Consider the following 20,276-nt stretch of genomic DNA (forward strand, 5'->3'; position numbering starts at 1 on the left):
AGTGAGTATGTGACATTCCCAGAACCATTAATGGACATTTTAACTGTGCCAAGAACAAGTTGCCAGTTCATGTAGCTGTAAAATTATTGACCTGGAAGAGACCGATGAGATCACCTGAGCTGCTAATCCTTTGCCCAGAGGCATGACCCTACTGAAATGAGGCTCCCTCAGCAAAATGTTTGTATTTCTGAATAATACAAAGAGAGAGAAGGGAAAGAAAACACAGGTGCTGGTATTGTAATGTGAAGAAGCTGTTGATCTTCCCAGAACAAATGCTCCCTGGCACCGCGGCCAGATTGGGGAGTGGCTGGTTGGACAATATCTGAGAGAGACCCAGGAAGCTAAACTCAGGATTATGGATGCCTTGACCCCTAACCTGGAAAATGATTTCAGGCTTTCCCTGTCTTGTAACTTGAAGTTGCTACCACAAAAGATAAATATTAATGGATTTATACAGTGTAAGAGTCAGAAGATTAAGTTCTATTTTCATATTTTTAATACATTTTTTTAGAGAGAGTAAGTGAACAGGAGAGGAGCCTCTGACAATGTACACTCCATGACCCACAGTTTGAAAACCACTTCTCACTTTTACACATGAGGAATCTTTTTGTCAAAGATTACTTATTTGCAAAGCACAGAAACCTACTGAAAGTCACACAGGTAAAGGAGGGAAATATGATACCATAAAGGGGATGCTGATATAACTCACAGGTGAAGGGAATGACTGACTCTTCTGGGCCCAGGGAGGGAGCCCACAAAATGGGATCTAAGTACATCTGCTTGTTCCATCTCTGCAGACAGATGTAACAATGATGTGAAGTTGAAAGTGAGTTCTTGCCTTTTTTTCCTCAAATTTGGCAACCAGGCCCACAGCTGAGAACCAAAAGTGCCAAGGAGTCCTCATTGTCATTTCTGAGGACAAGCAGTTATGGGTCAGGTAGGGTTGGCAGAGAGAAGCTTTTCAGCAGAACCAGCACTACAACCCCTCAACACCTCACCGCCAATACCTATAAGAGGACAGAAGGAGGAGTGAAGGTCTCCTTTGGCCCTTATAAAGAGAAAGGTCTCTTTATAAAGAGAAACTATGCACACGTCTTACCTCACTTCACCTGAGCACAGATTAAACTCTTCACCTATTTTATCTACAACCTCACTGGAGATGGACTTGGCTAGAAAAGACATACAACTACCACACTGACTAGTCCTGCTTTAAACTGATGATAACAAATGTTTTGTGAACCCTCAACCCTGCTCTCAACTCTAAACCTAGTAAGTCTGTTTTTGCTCTCATTAAAACTGTATCACACCATCCTGCTCCAATCAATAATAACCTCTCCTCCTACACTCAACTGGTACATTTGTTTTTAGGAAATAGACATACTCAGAAGAGAATAGTCTCATCTTCTAGGAAATCTACCTACCAATGTACACATACCTGTCCTTTGTCCTCTGCTTGTTAAAACATTGTTCCTGTCCCTAAGGCCAGGTCTTCTGTTGAAGAACCGAATCTCATCCCTTTTCCTGCTGAAAAAGCTTGTACAGATCTTTCCTGTATCACAAATTTGCCAGACTCTGCTGTAGTATTACCATCAGGACACGAGTATTTAAAAAGATAAATAAATAAAATAAAATAAAATATAAAATAAAATAAAATGGTTTAAACCAACATCCCCCTCTTGTTCTTGACCCATTCCTTGGCAGACTTAAAATTACTCGAAAGATTTGCCTGCTTTGGTATTAATTTATCTATTCAGCTTTCTTTTGATTAGTATATTTGTATGGTGTACATTTTTTCATCCTACAACTTACAATTTTTCTGTTTTCCCATATTTTTAGGTGTGTCTTTGAGAGCAACACAAGTTGCTGTTTTTTATCTGGTCTGGTAAATTTGCTTTTAATGACAGCATTTAGGCCATATATATGTAATGCAATTATTGAAACATTTGAACCTCTACCATTTTACTGTTTGCTCCCTATTTCCTTACCAGTTCTATGTTCTTACTTCCTTTATTTATTCTATTACTTCCCTTCAGATTGGGATATTTATTTTTTTTTAATTTTTATTTATTTATTATAGTCACAGAGAGAGAGAGAGAGGCAGAGACATAGGCAGAGAGAGAAGCAGGCTCCACGCACCGGGAGCCCGACGTGGGATTCGATCCCGGGTCTCCAGGATCGCGCCCTGGGCCAAAGGCAGGCGCTAAACCGCTGCACCACCCAGGGATCCCCAGATTGAGATATTTATTAGGCCAGAAAATATACTTTTTTTTTTTTTTTTACTATTCTTAGAAGTTACTCTGGAGTACAACATGACTGGACTCAACAAAGTGTAACATTAATTCGCATTTTTTACCTCTTCTTGTACAATGTAAAAAACCTAAACCTTTTTATCTTCATTTAACCTTCTCAATATTGTTTTTGTATATTTTAATTCTATACATATTTAGGCCCAACAGGAATGATAACTATTGTTTTATACAATCATTTAGATTTATATACATTTATCCTTTTGGTTGCTCTTTATTTTTTCCTGCATCTCCTAGGCTCCATCTGGTTTCATTTTCCCACTATCTGAAAAAAATCTAGTGTTCCTTCCAGTTTATAATGCATGCCTGCTGGAAAAAAAAATTTTTTCATAAGTTTTTGGTCTGAAAATATCTTGATTACATATTCATTATTGAAGATTGTATTTTTGATGTTTAGAAATCTAGGTTGGGAGTTATTTTCTTTCAGAACTTATAGAAAGTTCCACCGTTCTCATGACAGAAGGGGAACTTCATTCTAACGGTTGCTTCATGAAGTTCCTATTGCTACTTTATGATTTTTTTTTCTTTCTGTCTTATTTTCGGTACTTTTGCTAAAATTAGGCTTGTGGTTTTCCTTTTAGTTATCCTAGTTGAGGTTTATAGTGTTTCTTGAAACTGTGGTTTGATATTCATCAACAGATTGGAAAATTCTGTCATTGCCTTTTCAAATATTGTTTCTGTCCCATTTTCTCTCTCCTCTGTTTCTTCTAGGGCTCCAGTGACTCATGCCAATGTTCTCACTATACTCCTGTTTTATAACCTTCTTGCTTTCCGTTTTTTCTCTATATTCTGGTAATCACTTTTACCTATCTCCTAGTTGACTAGTTCTCTCTTCAGTTCTGTCTAATCAATTACTAAATTTCTCCATTGAAAAAATAAAAAATAATTTAAAAGCCCTCTATTGAGTTTTGAGCTATTTTTTTAAGTTTATTTATTTATTTATTTAAGTAATTTCTACACCCAACATGGGGCTTGAACTCACAACCCTAAGATCAAGAGTCACATGCTCTTTCAACTGAACCAGCCAGGTGCCCCCTATTCATTGAGTTTTTAATTTCTGTTGCCATGTACATTCAGTTTTAGAATTTCAGTTTGGTTTGTTTTCATGGCTTAAAATTTTGTCAAATTTCCTAACTTGTCTTAATATCCTTGAGTAAAGTAAGAATCCTAAAGATAAATTCATGATGCTCCTGTGAGTTTGTCTATTATTAGGGGTTTTCCCTCTTTGTTTTTCACTCATGTCATTTTATCTCCTATCATGACTGGTTATTTTATTGAGTGCCAGATACCATATGATTAAGATATTGTAGAAATAGTGTGAGGCCTTAAATGATGTTATCTTACTCCAGAACAAATTTATGTTCTGGGTACTAACAATGTAAGATTTTCTTAACTCAATTTTAATAATTGAGTTTATTCAAAGCTAGGCTTCAGTCTTTGCCAGACTTGAACTACTTCTGATTCACATTTCTTCCTTAGAGTTAGTTATTTGGGATTCCAACACAAAGCCTGGTGGGAGGGTGACTACCTAGCTCTCTCCAATGGCATACTCTAAGATCCAAATTGTATCTTAAGGCTATTAAAAATTCTCTTGAGTTTCACAACCTCTCAGCTATCTATTCTCCTAATTTAAAAAATAGACTTTGGTGAGTTTGTCTCTTCTTCCAAAATTTATTCTTTTTACATCATTTTGCTAGCTATCCAATACCTTCAGGCAAAGAGTTTTTATAATTAGGCTTATTTTTCTAGTGGTTCTCAGGATTGGTACATATAATTTAGGCAAGCATTACCAATGCAGAAGTCCCCAGAGAGAGTTGATTGTTTACTGTTTCTATGTTCTCTTCTTCTATTTTCTATGTTTTATTCAGAGCAGCTTTATCCCTCACTGTTCCACTGCATCCTCTCTTGTCAAGATCACCAAGTGATCCAGTTTCAGTCCTCATCTCATTTGCTCACCCAGTAACATTTGACAAGTTTGATGACTCTCTCCTTCTTGAAACATTTTCTTTGCTTGGCTTCTGAACAACCACACTCTCTCTGCTACATAGTTTCTCTGTTACCTTTACTGCCTCCTCTTCTTTTTCCCATGATCTCAATTAGCAAGGTTAATTCCTTGGCTCCATTCTCTATCTATCTACATCCACAATGGGGGTGATCTCCTTCAGACTTCTGGCCTTACAATAAAACATGAAAAGTAAGTTGTTGTGTCCCAAATTTATATTTTATTTCCATCCTTGACCTTGCTCCTGACCTTTTACATTTAACAACCTTCTTGACAATTTTATTTGAACATCTAAAAAGCATCTCAAACACAAAATCCTAAAAATAAAATCTTAAGCTTCTTCCCATCTCCACCCCGTTGCTCAAGACAAACCTCAGGAGTTATCTTTAATATTGGCTTTTTACCTCACACTCCACATCCAATTTATCAGCAAATTCTATTTGCTCAACCATCACAATTTATTCTGCATCCAGCTGTGAGACTCATTACTAAAATTATATCAGTCCAAGCCAATATAGTTATACTTGCTATTTCGTCTTCCCGGAATGCTCTCCCTTTCCTGTAATTAGTTCATTTACACCATTACATCTATGTTAAGATGCATCTCTTCAGAGCAACTTTCTCTCACTATCCTGTCTTACAAGTTCTCTTCTTATACCACTCTCTCCTATTCCTTACCATCCGACATTATATCTTTTATAGATATATTTGTCTTGGGATGCCTGGGTGGCTCAGCGGTTGAGCATCTGTCTTTAGTTCAGAGTGTGATCCTGGAGTTCCAGGATTGATACTCATGTTGGGCTCCCTGCGGGGATCCTGTTTCTCCCTCTGCCTATGTCTCTGCCTCTCTTTGTGTCTCTCATGAATAAACAAATAAAATCTTAAAAAAAAAAAAAAAGATATACTTGTGTTTGTCTGGTCATCTAGTTCTCCCACTCATAAGAACAGAAACTATGTCTTGTTCATGACAATATTCTCATGACCTAGAACAGAGCCTGACACATAGTAAAAGCTCAATAAATACTTACTAAATGAACCAACAAATGAATGCATGAATTAGGAACATAGTGGTATTATCAATAAATGGTTGAGATGGTGATGTTTAGGAAATAAAAATTATTTGGATGAGTGGTTCTCAAAGTATGGTCCATAGACCAATATTATCAGCATCACTTAGGAGCTATTAAAACTGCAAGTTCTGGGATACAACCTCTAACCCCAGACCATTGAGTAAGAAACTGGAGATGAGGATAGGAATCCCTTCCAGAGACTCTGTTGCATGATCAGTTTGAGAACCACTGGTTTTGGGTATAGGTCAAACTTGGCCCTTGCATGTTTTTATAAGTAAGGTTTTTTGAAACATAGTCACTCCCATACATTTATATATTGTCTAGCCTGTTTTTGCACTAAAACAGCAGTAGCAAATATTGCTACAGAGACCTTATAGCCCAAAACACCTGTAATATTTACTGTCTGGCCCTTTGCAGAAGTTTGATGACCTCCAGTTTAGATCAGCACCTTAGCTGTATAATGATGGTAATGTAAATTCACGTATCTATCTCCTTCCCACCTAAATGCTACTGAAATTAAAGAAAAGCTATGATTAAGGAAGGATCCATAGGAGGAAACATGAAAATGTGGTATCAGTGAACTAGAAAACTTAAGGAATTTCCAATATACAAAAAGTGTTTGCAGGAGATAAGAGGGGAAGATGAGACCAGATTAAAACAGAAACAAGTAAGAGAAGCTGCACCACAAGATTCAAATAAAAGCTATTCCAAAAGGAAGCAAAAGTTCTTAAGGAAAGAACTTTGGGTGGGTTTTATTCTCTAAGTTAACCAAATCAGTCCTGGAGAAATCATTGGATGAGTCATTAAAGGACCAATCAGAGAATCTGGCCAGTGACCCTTTCACCCAAAGATCTGAACAGCTGGCTGTAGACCTCATTTATAAACAAAGCTAAAAGACTTTTGGGAGAAGCTTCTGGCTTCAGTACTGGGGCCTGTCAAGCAGAATCTGGCAAGACATCCACGATGGCAACAGAGGACAGAAAGAAAAGGCCATCCTGACTCAAACATTTGTACCAGGATAAACTGTCATGCACAGGTCTCCAAAGTGAGAGTCATGGGATCAGAGACTCCCAGAGTAGCTTCTGGCATTGGAGAAGCAGGATTATGTACAAAGATGTACAAAGATGGAAAGCCCACTTTTATTAAGTGGACAAGCTACTTTCCCACTGTTATAGGTTAAACTGTGTGCCTCAAAAAAGATACGTTTATGTTCTAAGCCATAATAGCTCAGAATGTGACCTTATTTGGAAATAGATCATGGCAGATATAATTAGTTAAGATGAAGTTGTAATGGAGTATGGTGGGGCCCTTAATCCTATATGATTAGTGTCCTTATAAGAAAAGGACAGAGACATAGAGATGAGAAGGCCATGTGAAGACAAAGAGACACTCAGACACAAAGGGAAGACCACCATGTGAAGACAGAGGCAGAGGCTGGAGTTGTGCTGCTATAAGTCGAAGCACTCCTGGGGCCACCAGAAGACAGAAGAGGTAAAGATGGGTTCTCCTATAGGAGACTTGGAGATAGCATGGCCTTGCCATCACCTTGATTTAGGATAATTAGTCTCCAAACTGTGAGAAAATAAAAAATGAAGTTAGACTCTCACATGGACAAATGATAACATTGTGCTGTGAACTAACGTGTTATAATTAAGTCAACTCTTTACACTCAGGATTCAAAAAAGAAAAAACTTAAATATTAACGGAAGCATGAAATTCCAAAATAGGTATAATTGAAGATTAGTTTAAGGACTAAAAGACTAAACCAAAGAATTCCTCCAGAATGCAGTACAGAAAAAAAATTCATGAAATGGAAAATGTTCAAGACAAGTTAAGAGACTTGGAAAAATAATCTAGGTGATTTCAAATACCTCTCGTGTAAGTTTCAGAAGGATGGAACAGTAACAATTAGAAAATAAATAATGAAGGAACATTTTCTGGATCTAGAGAAAGGCACTAGACTTCAGATCAAAGGACTCCTTAAGTTGAGTTAGGAGGTGGGGGAGCGCAGGAATCCACATCTATACAATCTTGGTGAAATTTCAGGCCACCGAGGATAAGGAAAAAAAAAAGTCAAACTGCCATAGCGAAAAAAATAGAATATTTACTTTAGAGGAAAAAGTTTCTTTTAAGTTCCAAGCAATTGAGCGGAGAGTGGGTGGTTATGTGCATTCCTAAAATTTGGCTCTAGAAAAAAGCTGGGTAGTAGATGGTATTACTGGAGGGTGTCATTAATAATGAGCTAAGGATACTAAAATTATTACTTTCCTCATAAAACCCCATGTTCTGACAGGAACAAGGCAATTATAATTCTGATCCCTGCTATAAATGAACTGGTGCCATAATATCAATGTACCATCACCCAACTTTTTTTTTAAGATTTCATTTACTTATTTATTCATGAGAGACACAGAGAAGGAGAGAGGCAGAGACACACAGACAGAGGGAGAAGCAGGCTCCATGCAGGGAGCGTGTTGTGGGACTCGATCCCAGGACTCCAGGATCACGCCCTGGGCTGAAGGCGGCGCTAAACCGCTGAGCCACCGGGGCTGTCCCATCACCCAACTTTTTGTATAAAATCATTCTAACATCTATCTCACATAAGAAGCAGAGTTTATAGGATCGCATCCTAATGTCTACATATCCACAATCCAAAATAATTTCTGTAAATTCTACTAAGTAGAATAATTTCGTATCATAAATCCTCCATGAAGTTCCCCATTTTACAGATGACACTGATGTTGGAAAGAGTGGCATGCTTGCAAGTGATAGAACAAGGCCTGAGACCTAGCACTCCTGATGTTGTAGGCACTGTGTCATGCTGAGAGCTTAGCACTGATCCTTCTGTGCTCTTGAGTTTGATCTCCTTCGTGATAAAGGATGGGCATTTGTGTCATTGGAAGGGTTGGTGAAGAGCCCAGAGACTCAAAACAAAGCAAATGTTCCTGTCTTTTGCAAAAATCCTCAGCATAACTCACCACTTAGAGGCAGGAAATCAGGGTTTGCTTCAGGTTACCAGATGAGTGAGGTGTGGTAATAGTGCCAGGAAAATAGCCATCGGAAAACCCACATTCAGGCATTGTTCAATGACTACTAATAAATACTTTTTTGGCAACATTCTTCTTTCTATTGTGACAGAAGGCTAGAATCAGTTCGACACCCTTATTAATCATCACCATAACTTCCTGACTCATCTTGGTTTTTCAGATCCCTGGGCTTTGTAGGTAAAATTTAAACAATAACTCTTGGAATCGTTCCTCCTCAAAAGTAACCTAGAATAATCAGTAAAATTCCATGGACTAGTCAAGATAGCAAGATATGCTTTTAAATTAAGAAACACCATCTCTTCCTTTTAAAAACTTGGTTTCTTTAATCTTCCAAAAAGCAAATCTAATGTGGAATTTATTAAATATTGTTTTAAAGACCTGAAATTCTAATACAAAATAGCCTGTTAATGTCTAACTTTTCAATACCTACTAGAGTTTCCTAAATCTATATTATACAGGCTATAAAAAGAAATATTATCTTTAAATAAGGTAAATTTAGTCTTTCTGAGTTTTCTTTGAGGTCAATTTTTCTAATGTAGATCAGGATTTTACCACTTTTCCTGTATCTCTGTTTGTCAATCCCAAACCACATTCCCTTCCTCATGATAGTCCTTTGAAAAAAAATTTATTATTTTGTTCTTTTCAGAGAAAGACAGAAACCGTGACTAATTCATAAAGAAACGTCAGTGAAAACCAAAGTTGTTTCAAGTTTTCACTACATTTGGGCAATATCACCAGTAAAAGAGGAATGCCTTTCCAGACAATTTTCTGGAAGGAAAACATGAGTGGAAACTATACCACACTTGTAGAATTAAACAATTCCAAGATAGAAATCACTTTTCTTCCTGGCAACCAAATGCTTGATTTTCATAATTCAACATATAATTTTAAACTAGGGCAACCAGATTTGCAATGTGAACACAGGAATTTTATTATTAAATGACACTAGGATACTGCACAAATCATACCAAAAGCAGCAAAATATTTTTAAAACAGTCTTATACAATGAATGCTCAGGAATCTTCTCCCTGAGGTAACTGTAGAAAGAAAAAAAAAAAAGAACATTCTGTCTGTGGAAGGCTGAACTAAATTTGTTCCATAAAAGCTGGTGAGATCTATTTCTCACTTCTAAGAGGATAAAGAAGGAAGAATGCATATTGTCTTTAAGAACATCCGGAATGCTGCCAAAATTCTGCCTCCCACTCTGGCATCCTGCCTGTATCCTGAAAGATAATATCTTTATGTTACAATAGCTGAGGGTAAAACAAACTGTCAGCAAAAGGAGGGAGGCTGGAGACAGAGGGAAAGGAAAATTGTGAACCTGAGTTGCAATATTCTCCTGGCTTGCACTCATTTATACAACTAGAATTAAAAAGTCAAATAGCCCTGTTAGCCAGTTACACTGTAGTTAGAAATTACTGGCTGAGAATTCCCCCCGCTTTCATTAAACATTTGATGAGTAAATATCACATCGGCTTCATCTTTTTAACATTCCTAGATGGCATAAGAAAACCTTAAAATGTTAAGTGTGTTTCCAATGAACTCCTCCTGCGCGGTTTTGGAAAATCATTAATATTATCAATGCTTTTGCTAATCCTTTTACACTTGCCAAAATAAATACTTTTAAATTAAATAAAGGCTCTATTTTTCATTAAACATTCACCTGAATGCAGGGAAAGTACATAATAAATCTCTAGGGCCAGCATCGACCAAACCATGCAAGCAGAAGAGATTTTTCCATAATTGAAAGAAAAAAACACTCAGTGACTCCAAGGTGTGAGTGAAAGGAGACAGGAGAATGAGGCAAGAATCTGAGGGACCTGCTTTCTTTGCATTGTTCCACTTCCTTGTTTTCTGTGCTGCACAAACACTATTAAATATCAATATTTGGCTTCTCATGAACAAGACTTAATAAAGAACCATGTTAGCTCTTTCAAGCCCATAAATTGTCTTTTAAGTGTTCACAGAATTTTACAGCAATTTCATGAAAAGCAAGAATAAATACAACTTGCACAAATTGTATCACTACAAAATACTTTATTAATAAAGGAGCTCAGCGATATTGCATACAAAATACTTAGGACTTGCTATTTTAATTTATGAGCTAAGAGGAGTCTTAGCAATTGTCTAGTCTAATTTCCTTGTTCTACATTTCTGTCTTATTTTCCCCAAACCATGATTGTGTTTGCTTCAGAATTATGTTAGAGAAAAGGAGAAAGGATTTTGGAAACAAGGACTGGATGATTTTTAAGGGAAAGGAAAATTAAGGGAGAAGGGAATTTAAGTGTACTGGGCCCTATGGGAAAGATATTTATGGGGCATAAGATCATTTCTGATGGAAAGAAAACATATGAGTCTGTCAGTTTGCTGGGTACCTTTTGGTTTCCTCTGTTTTTGTTTTTTGTTTTTTACTATTTTGTGAAGAGGCCAGTTTCATACAGCATAGAATCAAGTAAGAGTGGAGCTAAATATTTTACCCTGAGTCCCCTGATCCTGGTTCCAGCCTGTCTACTAACCTGGGTAGGTGCTCCAACCTGAAGCAACAGTGAAAAACAAGGAGAAAACTGTTAAGAGCTCTATGATAGGAGATATTATGGCTATTGCCTCCATTTACTTTTAGGATTCCTTCTTTTGAATATGAGCTTGTGTGTGTAACTAGTAAATATGAAATCACCTGCTTATAAGTGATTTTAGGGACACCTATGTGGCTCAGTCGATTAAGCATCTGACTCTTGATTTCTGCTCAGGTATCAATCTCAGGGTTAAGATCAAGCCCCAGGTGGAGGGAGACTGTTTGATAGTCCCTCTCTCTTCCTCCCCATCTGCCCTTCAATCCCTCCTTCTCTGTCCCTCCCACTAACTCAAGCGCCTGCTCCAGAGTGCTCTCTTTCAAAAAAAAAAAAAAAGTTATTTTAAGTACTGTATCATTAGAAGTCGAGTCTCCAACATCCTCAGTAAGGAATCAACAGTGACAGAGAACCCACTCACTATTTTGTGAGACAGTCTACTTTGTTTTTCTGAATACCAACCATTGTTCCTAAAACTACTATTTGGAGTTTCAATGTGATGATAAATTCCTTATCTCCTCCTATTCATCTTGCACAGCAATAAAAAATCCTCCTTCCAGACATTATTATACCTGTTAAAGTACCATTTTGTCAGACTTTAAAACTTTGTGTTGTCTTACAACTAAAAAGTCCAATCAATTACCAAGTCTTGTTGATTCCATTTTGGAATCTAGTCTCCAGTTTCACATATAGAATACCACCATGCCTGCTATCATAAAGTATATATCATAAGACCAACCCTAATACAATATGGAAGGAGACTATACAAGAATATGAATATCAAGAGGGAACATTGAGGACCATCTTGGAGTCTGGCTAGCACACAATATGACAGGAAAGATGACCACTGACAATGTTAGGATCCCTGGGGAAGAGAGTATCTTTCCTGATGGGTCTAGCAGAAAAATTCTGGAGATAATATTAATTGGCTCAACTTAGATCATATGACTACAGATGGTCATATGATCCAATAATTATGACCTAAGAATAGACTTTCCCAGTTGAGTAGATCAGGGTCATGTGCCTACTCGAGGCTTTGGAGGGGAAAATGGTACCTCTCCACCTGAACCATTGAATCCGAAAAGAAGGATGCCAAACAGAGAAACATCATTACATCCTCTATTATACCTCACCTTTCAACTGCTTCACTGGTCTTCTAAACATCCTTATATTACCTTCTCTCTCTGCCCTCCTTTTCAAATGGCACAAGGCTGACAAATTACTCTAAGACTCAACTTGGATCAAGCTTTTTCTTTTATCAAAATCCTCCTCGAATACCTCCTCACTGCTTACAAAATCAATCCTAGTCTTTATTCTGGCATTCACACTCTTCTACAATCTCACCCCAAACTCCTTTAAAGAAAGAAAGAAAGAAAGAAAGAAAGAAAGAAAGAAAGAAAGAAAGAAAGAGAAAAGAAAGAAAGAAAGAAAGAAAGAAAGAAAGAAAAAGAAAGAAGAAAGATTGTATTTATTTATTTGAGAGAGAGAGAGAAAGAGAAATAGAGAGAGCATGAATGGGGTGGGGAGAGGGAGAAGCAGGGTCCCCGCTGAGCAGAGAGCCCAAAGCAAGGCTTGATCCCAGGACCCTGAGATCATGACTTGAGCCAAAGGCAGACACTTAATCAACTGAGCCACCCAGGTGCCACCCTCCCTGACCCAGTAAATTCCTTTTTTAATCTAATCTACAATTTTTTTATCTCTTTGAGAAACCAATTTACTCACTCTTCTCCAAAAATGGCTTTGTATCCATGGTCTCACTCACTGTTCACATCCCTTATTCACCAAGAAAATCTTTTTCTCCCTTCTTCCATTACTCAAAGTCCACTCATTCTAAAGTACAACTCAAAGTTTACTCCCATATAATTTTCTTTAGTCATCTTAGCACGAAGGAACTCTTCCCTCCCTCTTTCTCATGATAATATTTTTGTTGCATTATTGTTTAACAATAACATACTGCTTTATTCTATCATAAATTCGTATTTCAAAAAATAACACATACTATCTACCTATCCAGAGTGCAAACTTCATAAAGGCAAGGATTATGACTTCTATTTCTTTTCAGTGAATATAAGGTTTAACTTAAAATTAGTAAGCATGTGTTTATTTTATTTTGATTGTGCAGCCCCGCATATTTGTAGATATGAGACCTTTAACTCAGTTTAGGAATTTGACCCTCTGATCAATGTACACATTAAGGAAAAAATGCCAAGTTTTCACTGACTCTTTAGTTACTATACAATGATACTCATATATTTTTTAATCCATTCAACATATTAGCTTCAAAGTCCACACCCAAGGAAAAGCTGTCCAATAATTAGGAAGGTACTACAGTTCTAAAAAGATGTGCACTTTCAACTACATATCTGCAGAAAATGAATCCTGACTTTCCAAAACAAATTGAATTGCTGGTGCAGTGATCTAGAAGATTTTAATCAACAGTTAAATACTGCTACGCCAATCTAGTTATCTTCGATGATTAGATTTACTACATACTACTATGTCACTTTTAAAGGATCCTCTTTGGACCAAAGCACAGGCAATGCATATTGCTTCCAGGAAATCATTTCTGAAAGAATTTGGCTGTTTATGTCTTTGGCCAGAATTATTTGAGTTTTGGCTTGTAGTCTCTATTTTGCTTTCCTGGGAGAAACATGTACTCACAGCATCCTGGCTGCGAGGATGCCTCGCCAAAAGAAAACTGACACTCCTTTATCATGAAAGGGCAAGAGCTCTCCCAGTAGATTATTGGCATGTACTCTAAATGCAGTGAAACCACCCTTCATTTCATCCTTATAAAGTGTCTGATAAGACAAGACACTTTTCTAAGTATTATGAAAAACTCTGTGCTGGGTGCTGCAGACATACAAAATTATCCAAAGTTTACTCCAGATAGAGAAGCAATACCAAATAATAAGCATGCTCTATATCAGTAATAGGATAATAAATAAGTGCCATATTTAATTAGAAGAGAGCTTTGTGTGGGTTGGGAAAACTCAAAGAGGTTTCACAAAGGAAAGGGGTCAAACCAGTGGATCATTAGTAGAGGTGGGCCATTTAGTAGTCTCACCAGGGGATAGAAGTGCAAATGGCATACTGTAGGCCAATAAGATGTAAAAAGAGAGCTACACAAGGGTTTGTAAGTCAAAGAAGCTAGGTAATTTAGAAATACACTAGAGAAGAGTTCTAATAGTCAATGTTTTATCCTACAGACAATGGAGATTATTGAAAGTTTTGGAGCACCTGCAAAGTAGTGTTTTAATATCAAAGTGAGAAATAAGTAAATCACTAAACTAATTTTCAAAGAAAAAGAAATAGACGGGCAGCCCGGGTGGCTCAGCGGTTTAGCGCCACCTTTAGCCCAGGGCATGATCCTGGAGTCCGGGATCCAGTCTCACCTTAGGCTCCCTGCATGGAGCCTGCTTCTCCTTCTGCCTGTGTCTCTGCCATTCTCTCTCTCTCTCTCTCTCTCTCTTTCTCTCTCTCTCTGTCTCTCATGAATAAGTAAATAAAATATTTTTAAAAAATAGACAATTAAAAGCAGAATCTTTTTTCATAAAAATCAAAGATAGCTTAGGAATTAATAAAAGTCAGAGTCAGCATAATGAGTAGGAAGCATAGAATCTAACATTATAGCAGTTGGAACATAAAAAAGTAATAATATCGTGTAACTGAAATAATTTAGCACTTTCATTCGCATTTAGTGCTTTTTCCTGATTTTAAACAATGCATATTCATTGCCTAGAAAAAATTCCTTAAAAAAATTTTGTTAAAGATTTTATTTATTTTTTCACGAGAGACACACACAGAGGGAGAGAGAGAGAGAGGCAGAGAAACAGTCAGAGGGAGAAGCAGGCACCATTTAGGGAGCCTGATGTGGGACTCGATCCCGGGACTCCAGGACCACACCCTGGGCCAAAGGCAGGTGCTAAACTGCTGAGCCACCCAGGGATCCCCATTCCTTAGAAATTTTAACTGTGTAAAATATACTGGAAACTTGGTAAGAAGGAAATTTTAAAGGAAAAATTTTAAAGCTCTGTGATATAAAAGGGACATATCAAAAATCTTTGCTCCAAAACGCAAATACATTGTTTTTAGGGAAGACTTCATTCAAAACCTATTTACAGATACTTTTGACATGGTTATATCAAACTTTTATCTAGTTTATCTGTTTATAGCACTTTGGATAAAACAACTTAGAGGAGTTTTATTGCTAGGTGCTGGCATATTAATAACATCAGAAAGTTAAAGCTCATGTTGAGACTAGAGACCAAAAAACATAAAAAATTTATACTCACTAGTTAGTTTAGTCCCTTTACGTATAAAACAAACATCTACTCATGTCTAAAATTACTGTAATTATAACAAAGTAATTTACATTCCTAACGACCTTGCATCATGAAGAAAACATAAAATTACATAGCATTTAATATGTTTACTACAGCTTGAGAGATGACTATCAAGAATAATTTTTTTAAAAAACTTTTGGACTTAAAAGAGAAATTTTCAATTATTTAAATAATTTCATAATTATTCAAAATGATAAGCAGTGATAATAATAGCTTGGGAAAGTTTATTACAACATTTTAACAATTAGAAAAATATAAAATATTAAAATAAATGATAAAATCATAAAAGTTTGCAATTATATTAAAAGTCAGTATGATTCTAAGAATTATCTGTAGAAATATCTGGAATACAAAGACACAGGTACGGAAGTCACTATTTTGAGACGTTTTGAATACTATTTCTCAGTCAGAATGCCACCACACTTAAAAGGAGTACTTCTTATGGAATCTGAATCTCTTTCTAGCAAAAAGTTAAAGCATGAGTTGTAATGTTATGGATACAAAATAATTGAGGGTTTTAATAAAATCATTATGCCTCTTAATAGGTTCATTAACGTTAGAAGTTCAGGTTAGCAAAAGTCAGCAGGAAAAGCAAGGATTTTAAAAGTTGGTGTAAGATGAGAAATGCTAACTGAAATATTTATCGCACTTATTTTATGTTTTGTGTCTCTACACATTTCTAATTTTTCCTCCCTAAACTTTTCCTCTTTCAGTAATTCTTCATTCTGGCAGTCAGCCTTTCCCAGTGGAGTCTATGTGATCTGAAGGAAAGTGACGGCTTCCCCAGCTACAGGGGCAGACTCTGGATCAAATCATATCTGAAACTCTCTCCTATCGGATTTTTCTTTCTTTCTTTCTTTCTTTCTTTCTTTCTTTCTTTCTTTCTTTCTTTCTTTCTTTCTTTCTTTCTTTTTTTTTAAGATTTATTTAATTATTTACTCATGAGAGACAGAGACAGAGAGAGGCAGAGACATAGGCAGAGGGAGAAGCAGGCTCCATGCAGGGAGCCCAATGTGAGACTGGATCTTGAGACTCCAGGATCATGCCCTGAGCCAAAGGCAGACAGACGCTGAACTGCTGAGCCACCCAGGCAGGCATCCCTCCTATTGGATTTTTCAATTATAAAGGTCAGTGTATTTTTTTTATTGTGTGAGTCATTTTGAATTTATTTTTGTTACATTATAAAAATGTTTGAAGTTATATGTTTATATGTATGTAGGAAATATGTATATGTATGCACAGTTAAAATAATAATTTAAAAGGGGGACTCCTGGGTGGCTCAGTCGATTAAGCGTCTACCTTCAGCTCAGGTCATGATCCTGGGGTCTTGGGATAAAGCCCTGCGTGAGGTTCCCTGCTCAGCAAGGAGTCTGCTTCTCCCTCTCCCTCTGTCCTGCCCCCACCTCAGGCTCGCACTCTCTCTTTTTCTTTCAAATAAATAAATAAAATATATTTTTAAAAATAATAATGAAATGAACACTTATGTGGCAGACATCCAGCTTAAGAAATAAAATATTAGTGTCTCAAAAGCCCCCTGAGTGCCCTTCCCTATTGTAGCTGGCTCCCCAACCCCACCGGTAAATAGACGCCAACCTGAATTTTCGATTAATCATTCCCTTACTTTCCTTTATCATTTTAGCTCCTACGTATATACTCCTATACAAAACTACTTCAAAATAATACTAAGATATTATCTGACTTTTTCACTTTCATTCTCTCACACTTGGACAGTGGAGTTTTCTAGAGGCTACATGACCTGTGATATTGCAACAGACTGAATACAGAAACAAGTAAGACAGTCCGGTTGTCTATTAAGCTTTCTCTATTAAAGAAATCCTCAAAAAAATATAAAACAATGTCACTTTTCTCACTCTTTGTTTTGGAAAATATAGTGATTTTTCAAAAACCATTATTTATGTTCACATGCAATTAGTCCTGTATTGTTATTTTGCAACAAGATGGTTGGAGCTAGAGGGTGTTATGCTAAGCAAAATAAGTCAGTCAGAGAAAGACAAACACTATACGTTCTCACTCATATGTGGAACTTAAGAAACAAAACAGATGAGCATAGAAAAGGAAAACAAGAGAGGCAAACCAGAAAACACTTTAAACTACAGAGAACAAACTGACGGAGAGAGGTGGGTGGTGTATGGGCTAAATGGCTGGTAGGGATTCAGGAGGGCACTTGTGATGAGTAATGAGTCTTATACGTAAGTGATGAAATCACTAAATTCTCCTGAAACTAATATTACACTATATGTTAACTAACTAGAATTTATTTTTTAATTTTTATTCTTTTTAAGATTTTATTTATTTATTTATGAGAGACACACAGAGAGAGAGAGAGAGAGAGAGAGAGAGAGAGAGAGGCAGAGATTCAGGCAGAGGGAGAAGCAGGCTCCATGCTGGGAACCTGATGTGGGACTCAATCCCAAGGACTCCAGGATCACGCCCTGGACCGAAGGTGGTGCTAAACCGCTGAGCCACCCAGGCTGCCCAACTAACTAGAATTTAAATAAAAATGCAGAAAAAAATGAAATAATAAACATTTTTAAAATTTATCAAATTTAATTTGATAAACATTGATAGGTATAGCCCACAGAAACAAAAACTCTGGGGTTCTTCAATAACTTTTAAGAATGTAAATAGGTTCTGAGACAAAAGTATTTGAGACAGATAACAGGAATAGTACTGCTAAGGTGGATACTATGCATATGTTTTTTGATCATTTTTCTTTTGGATTGCTGTTGCTCATAAATTTGTACAGTATTTTTGGACACTAATGATTTGCTTACACTCATAGCACATATTTTTTTACAATGTGACTAGTACTTTTCCATCCTTTTATGTTTTTTTTTCGATCATAATGAGGTCTAATTTTTGCAACAAATAGATGGATCTTTTCCTCTTGTGGTTCATATCCTTGTATGTGTATTTTATTTTTAATAGATCCATCCTACTCAAAGTCACAAAGATATTTCCCTGTGTTTTCTTCTGTAAAAATATTTTCCTGGGTTTTCAAGTTTTCCTTTCATAGTAAGTCTTTTGTTTTCCCAGAACTGATTTTTGTGGGGTAAAGTACAAGTTCATGTTTTTCATGAACTGATTTTTTTATAAGTTAATATAAACAATAATGCTTCCTTCACACTGATATACACGGCCTGCTCTGTCATAAATCAGTTTTTTTCCTCTGTGCCTGGGCCTGCTTGTGTAATCCCGTGTTCTACAAATTTCACAGCTATGTATCAGCCTTGTATGTGGAAGGGCAAATCATCTTATATTCTTCTTCTCTGGGAATTTCATGACTATTCTTGACTTCTTGCTCTTCCATGTTAATTTTAAAATTAATGTGTTTAGTTCCATGAAAAACCCCAACAGGACACCCATTAGAATCACACTGAATCTATAGGTATATTAGGGGACAATTGCATTTTCATGATACTGAGTCTTTCTACCTGAGATTATGGAAGAAATTTTCATTCACTTGGATATTCTTTAAAACTTTTTCAATGTAGCTTACGCTTTTCTCTGTTAAGGGTCTGCATAACTTTTGTTAGATCTATCCATAGGAACCCAGTGGTAAGGATTGCTATGGTAGATAGCATCTGCCCTAACTACATTATTTACGTGCTTTTTGCCGCTATATAGATACACAATTGACTTTTGTATTGCTATGTTTTTACCAAACAATCTTGCTAAACTCTCTTATCAAATCTTGTAATTTATCTGTGAGCTCTTGGGCTTTCTATATAAAGTCAGTTCTACTGTGAATAATGACAACTTTGTTTCCTCCTTTCTAATCATTATACCTTTTATCTCTTCTTTCCTTCTACAGAATCGAAGACTACAGGATCAACAATGTTGAACAGCGATGGTGACAGAAGACATCTCTGTCTTGTTCCTCATTTAAGGACATGCTTTCACCATTACATTGGGAAGCTGTAGGGTTTTCCTGCAGGCTCGATAACAGGTCAAGAAAGTGCCCGTGTATTCTCAGTTTACTAAGAGTTTTTTCATGAATAGAGACACTCAGAATGTTTTTTCTGCATCTGTTGAGATGATCATATGAATTTATCCCTTGAATTGTTACTATAGAGAATTACATTAATATATTTGCTAATATTAAATTGTTTAACATTCTTATAATAAACTTAACCATGATGTATTACAATTTTTAGTTTGTTAGATTCAGTTTGTTAAATTTTTATTTTTGCATTGACATTCAAAAACAAAGTTGTACTATTTTTGTCTAATTTTGTTCCTAAGGTTATGTTAACCTCATAAAATGAATTGAGGGACACTCTTTCTCATTCTGTTTTCTGGAAGATTTTGTGTTATACTGGTTTGGTCTGTTCTCTAAATGTTTGACTAACTGACCAGTAAAGCCTCTATGCCTGATTTTGTTTGTTTGTTGCTTGTGTTTTTACTTTATGGAAAGATTTAAATTAGATTCAATTTCTCAGAAAATTTAGAATTATGCTCTTGATGAACTGAATATTTTATTATTGTAATAACCGTCTTTAAAGTCATTTTGTCTGATAGTAATATACTTAGATCACGTCTTCCTTATTTGATATTTGCCTGATGCCCCCATGAGCACTCGATTTTTAATTTTTCTACGTCCTTGTGTTTTACATCTGACTCCTACAAATTTGTTTCAATTACAGTGTCACAGTTTTGCTTTTTGACTGCAAAGTGGTGATTACTGGTACATTTAGATTTAATTGCGCCTTCTTATCATGTGCTTTCTATTTGTCCATTTTTCATGCCTTTTCCTCTTTCCTCAAATTTTCTTTTGTCCCTTATCCTCATTCTCAGCAGGCAGTCTCGCTTCCTATTTCGCTGAGAAAAACAGACAGAGGAGAACCTCCAATAGTTCAGCCATCGCATCTAGTCACTTCCATGCATCTGAATCTACATATGTCCCTTTTCTTCCAT

The 20,276-nt window shown here is 36.4% G+C and overlaps 1 protein-coding gene across 1 annotated transcript in view; it reads left to right on the top strand.

Annotated features, from left to right (window-relative positions):
- Positions 1-19,727, top strand: part of STEAP1 (STEAP family member 1) — a 34,178-nt gene extending 14,451 nt beyond the window's left edge. Inside the window, exon 5 of the mRNA XM_041727303.1 lies at positions 19,174-19,727. Within this exon, the coding sequence (XP_041583237.1) occupies positions 19,174-19,203 (30 nt within the window). The 3' untranslated portion in view covers positions 19,204-19,727. The remainder of the gene's footprint in view (positions 1-19,173) is intronic.
- Positions 19,728-20,276: the final 549 nt, after the last annotated feature.

This window comes from Vulpes lagopus, chromosome 13, assembly GCF_018345385.1.
Source record: "Vulpes lagopus strain Blue_001 chromosome 13, ASM1834538v1, whole genome shotgun sequence".
Taxonomy (NCBI): Eukaryota; Metazoa; Chordata; class Mammalia; order Carnivora; family Canidae; genus Vulpes; species Vulpes lagopus.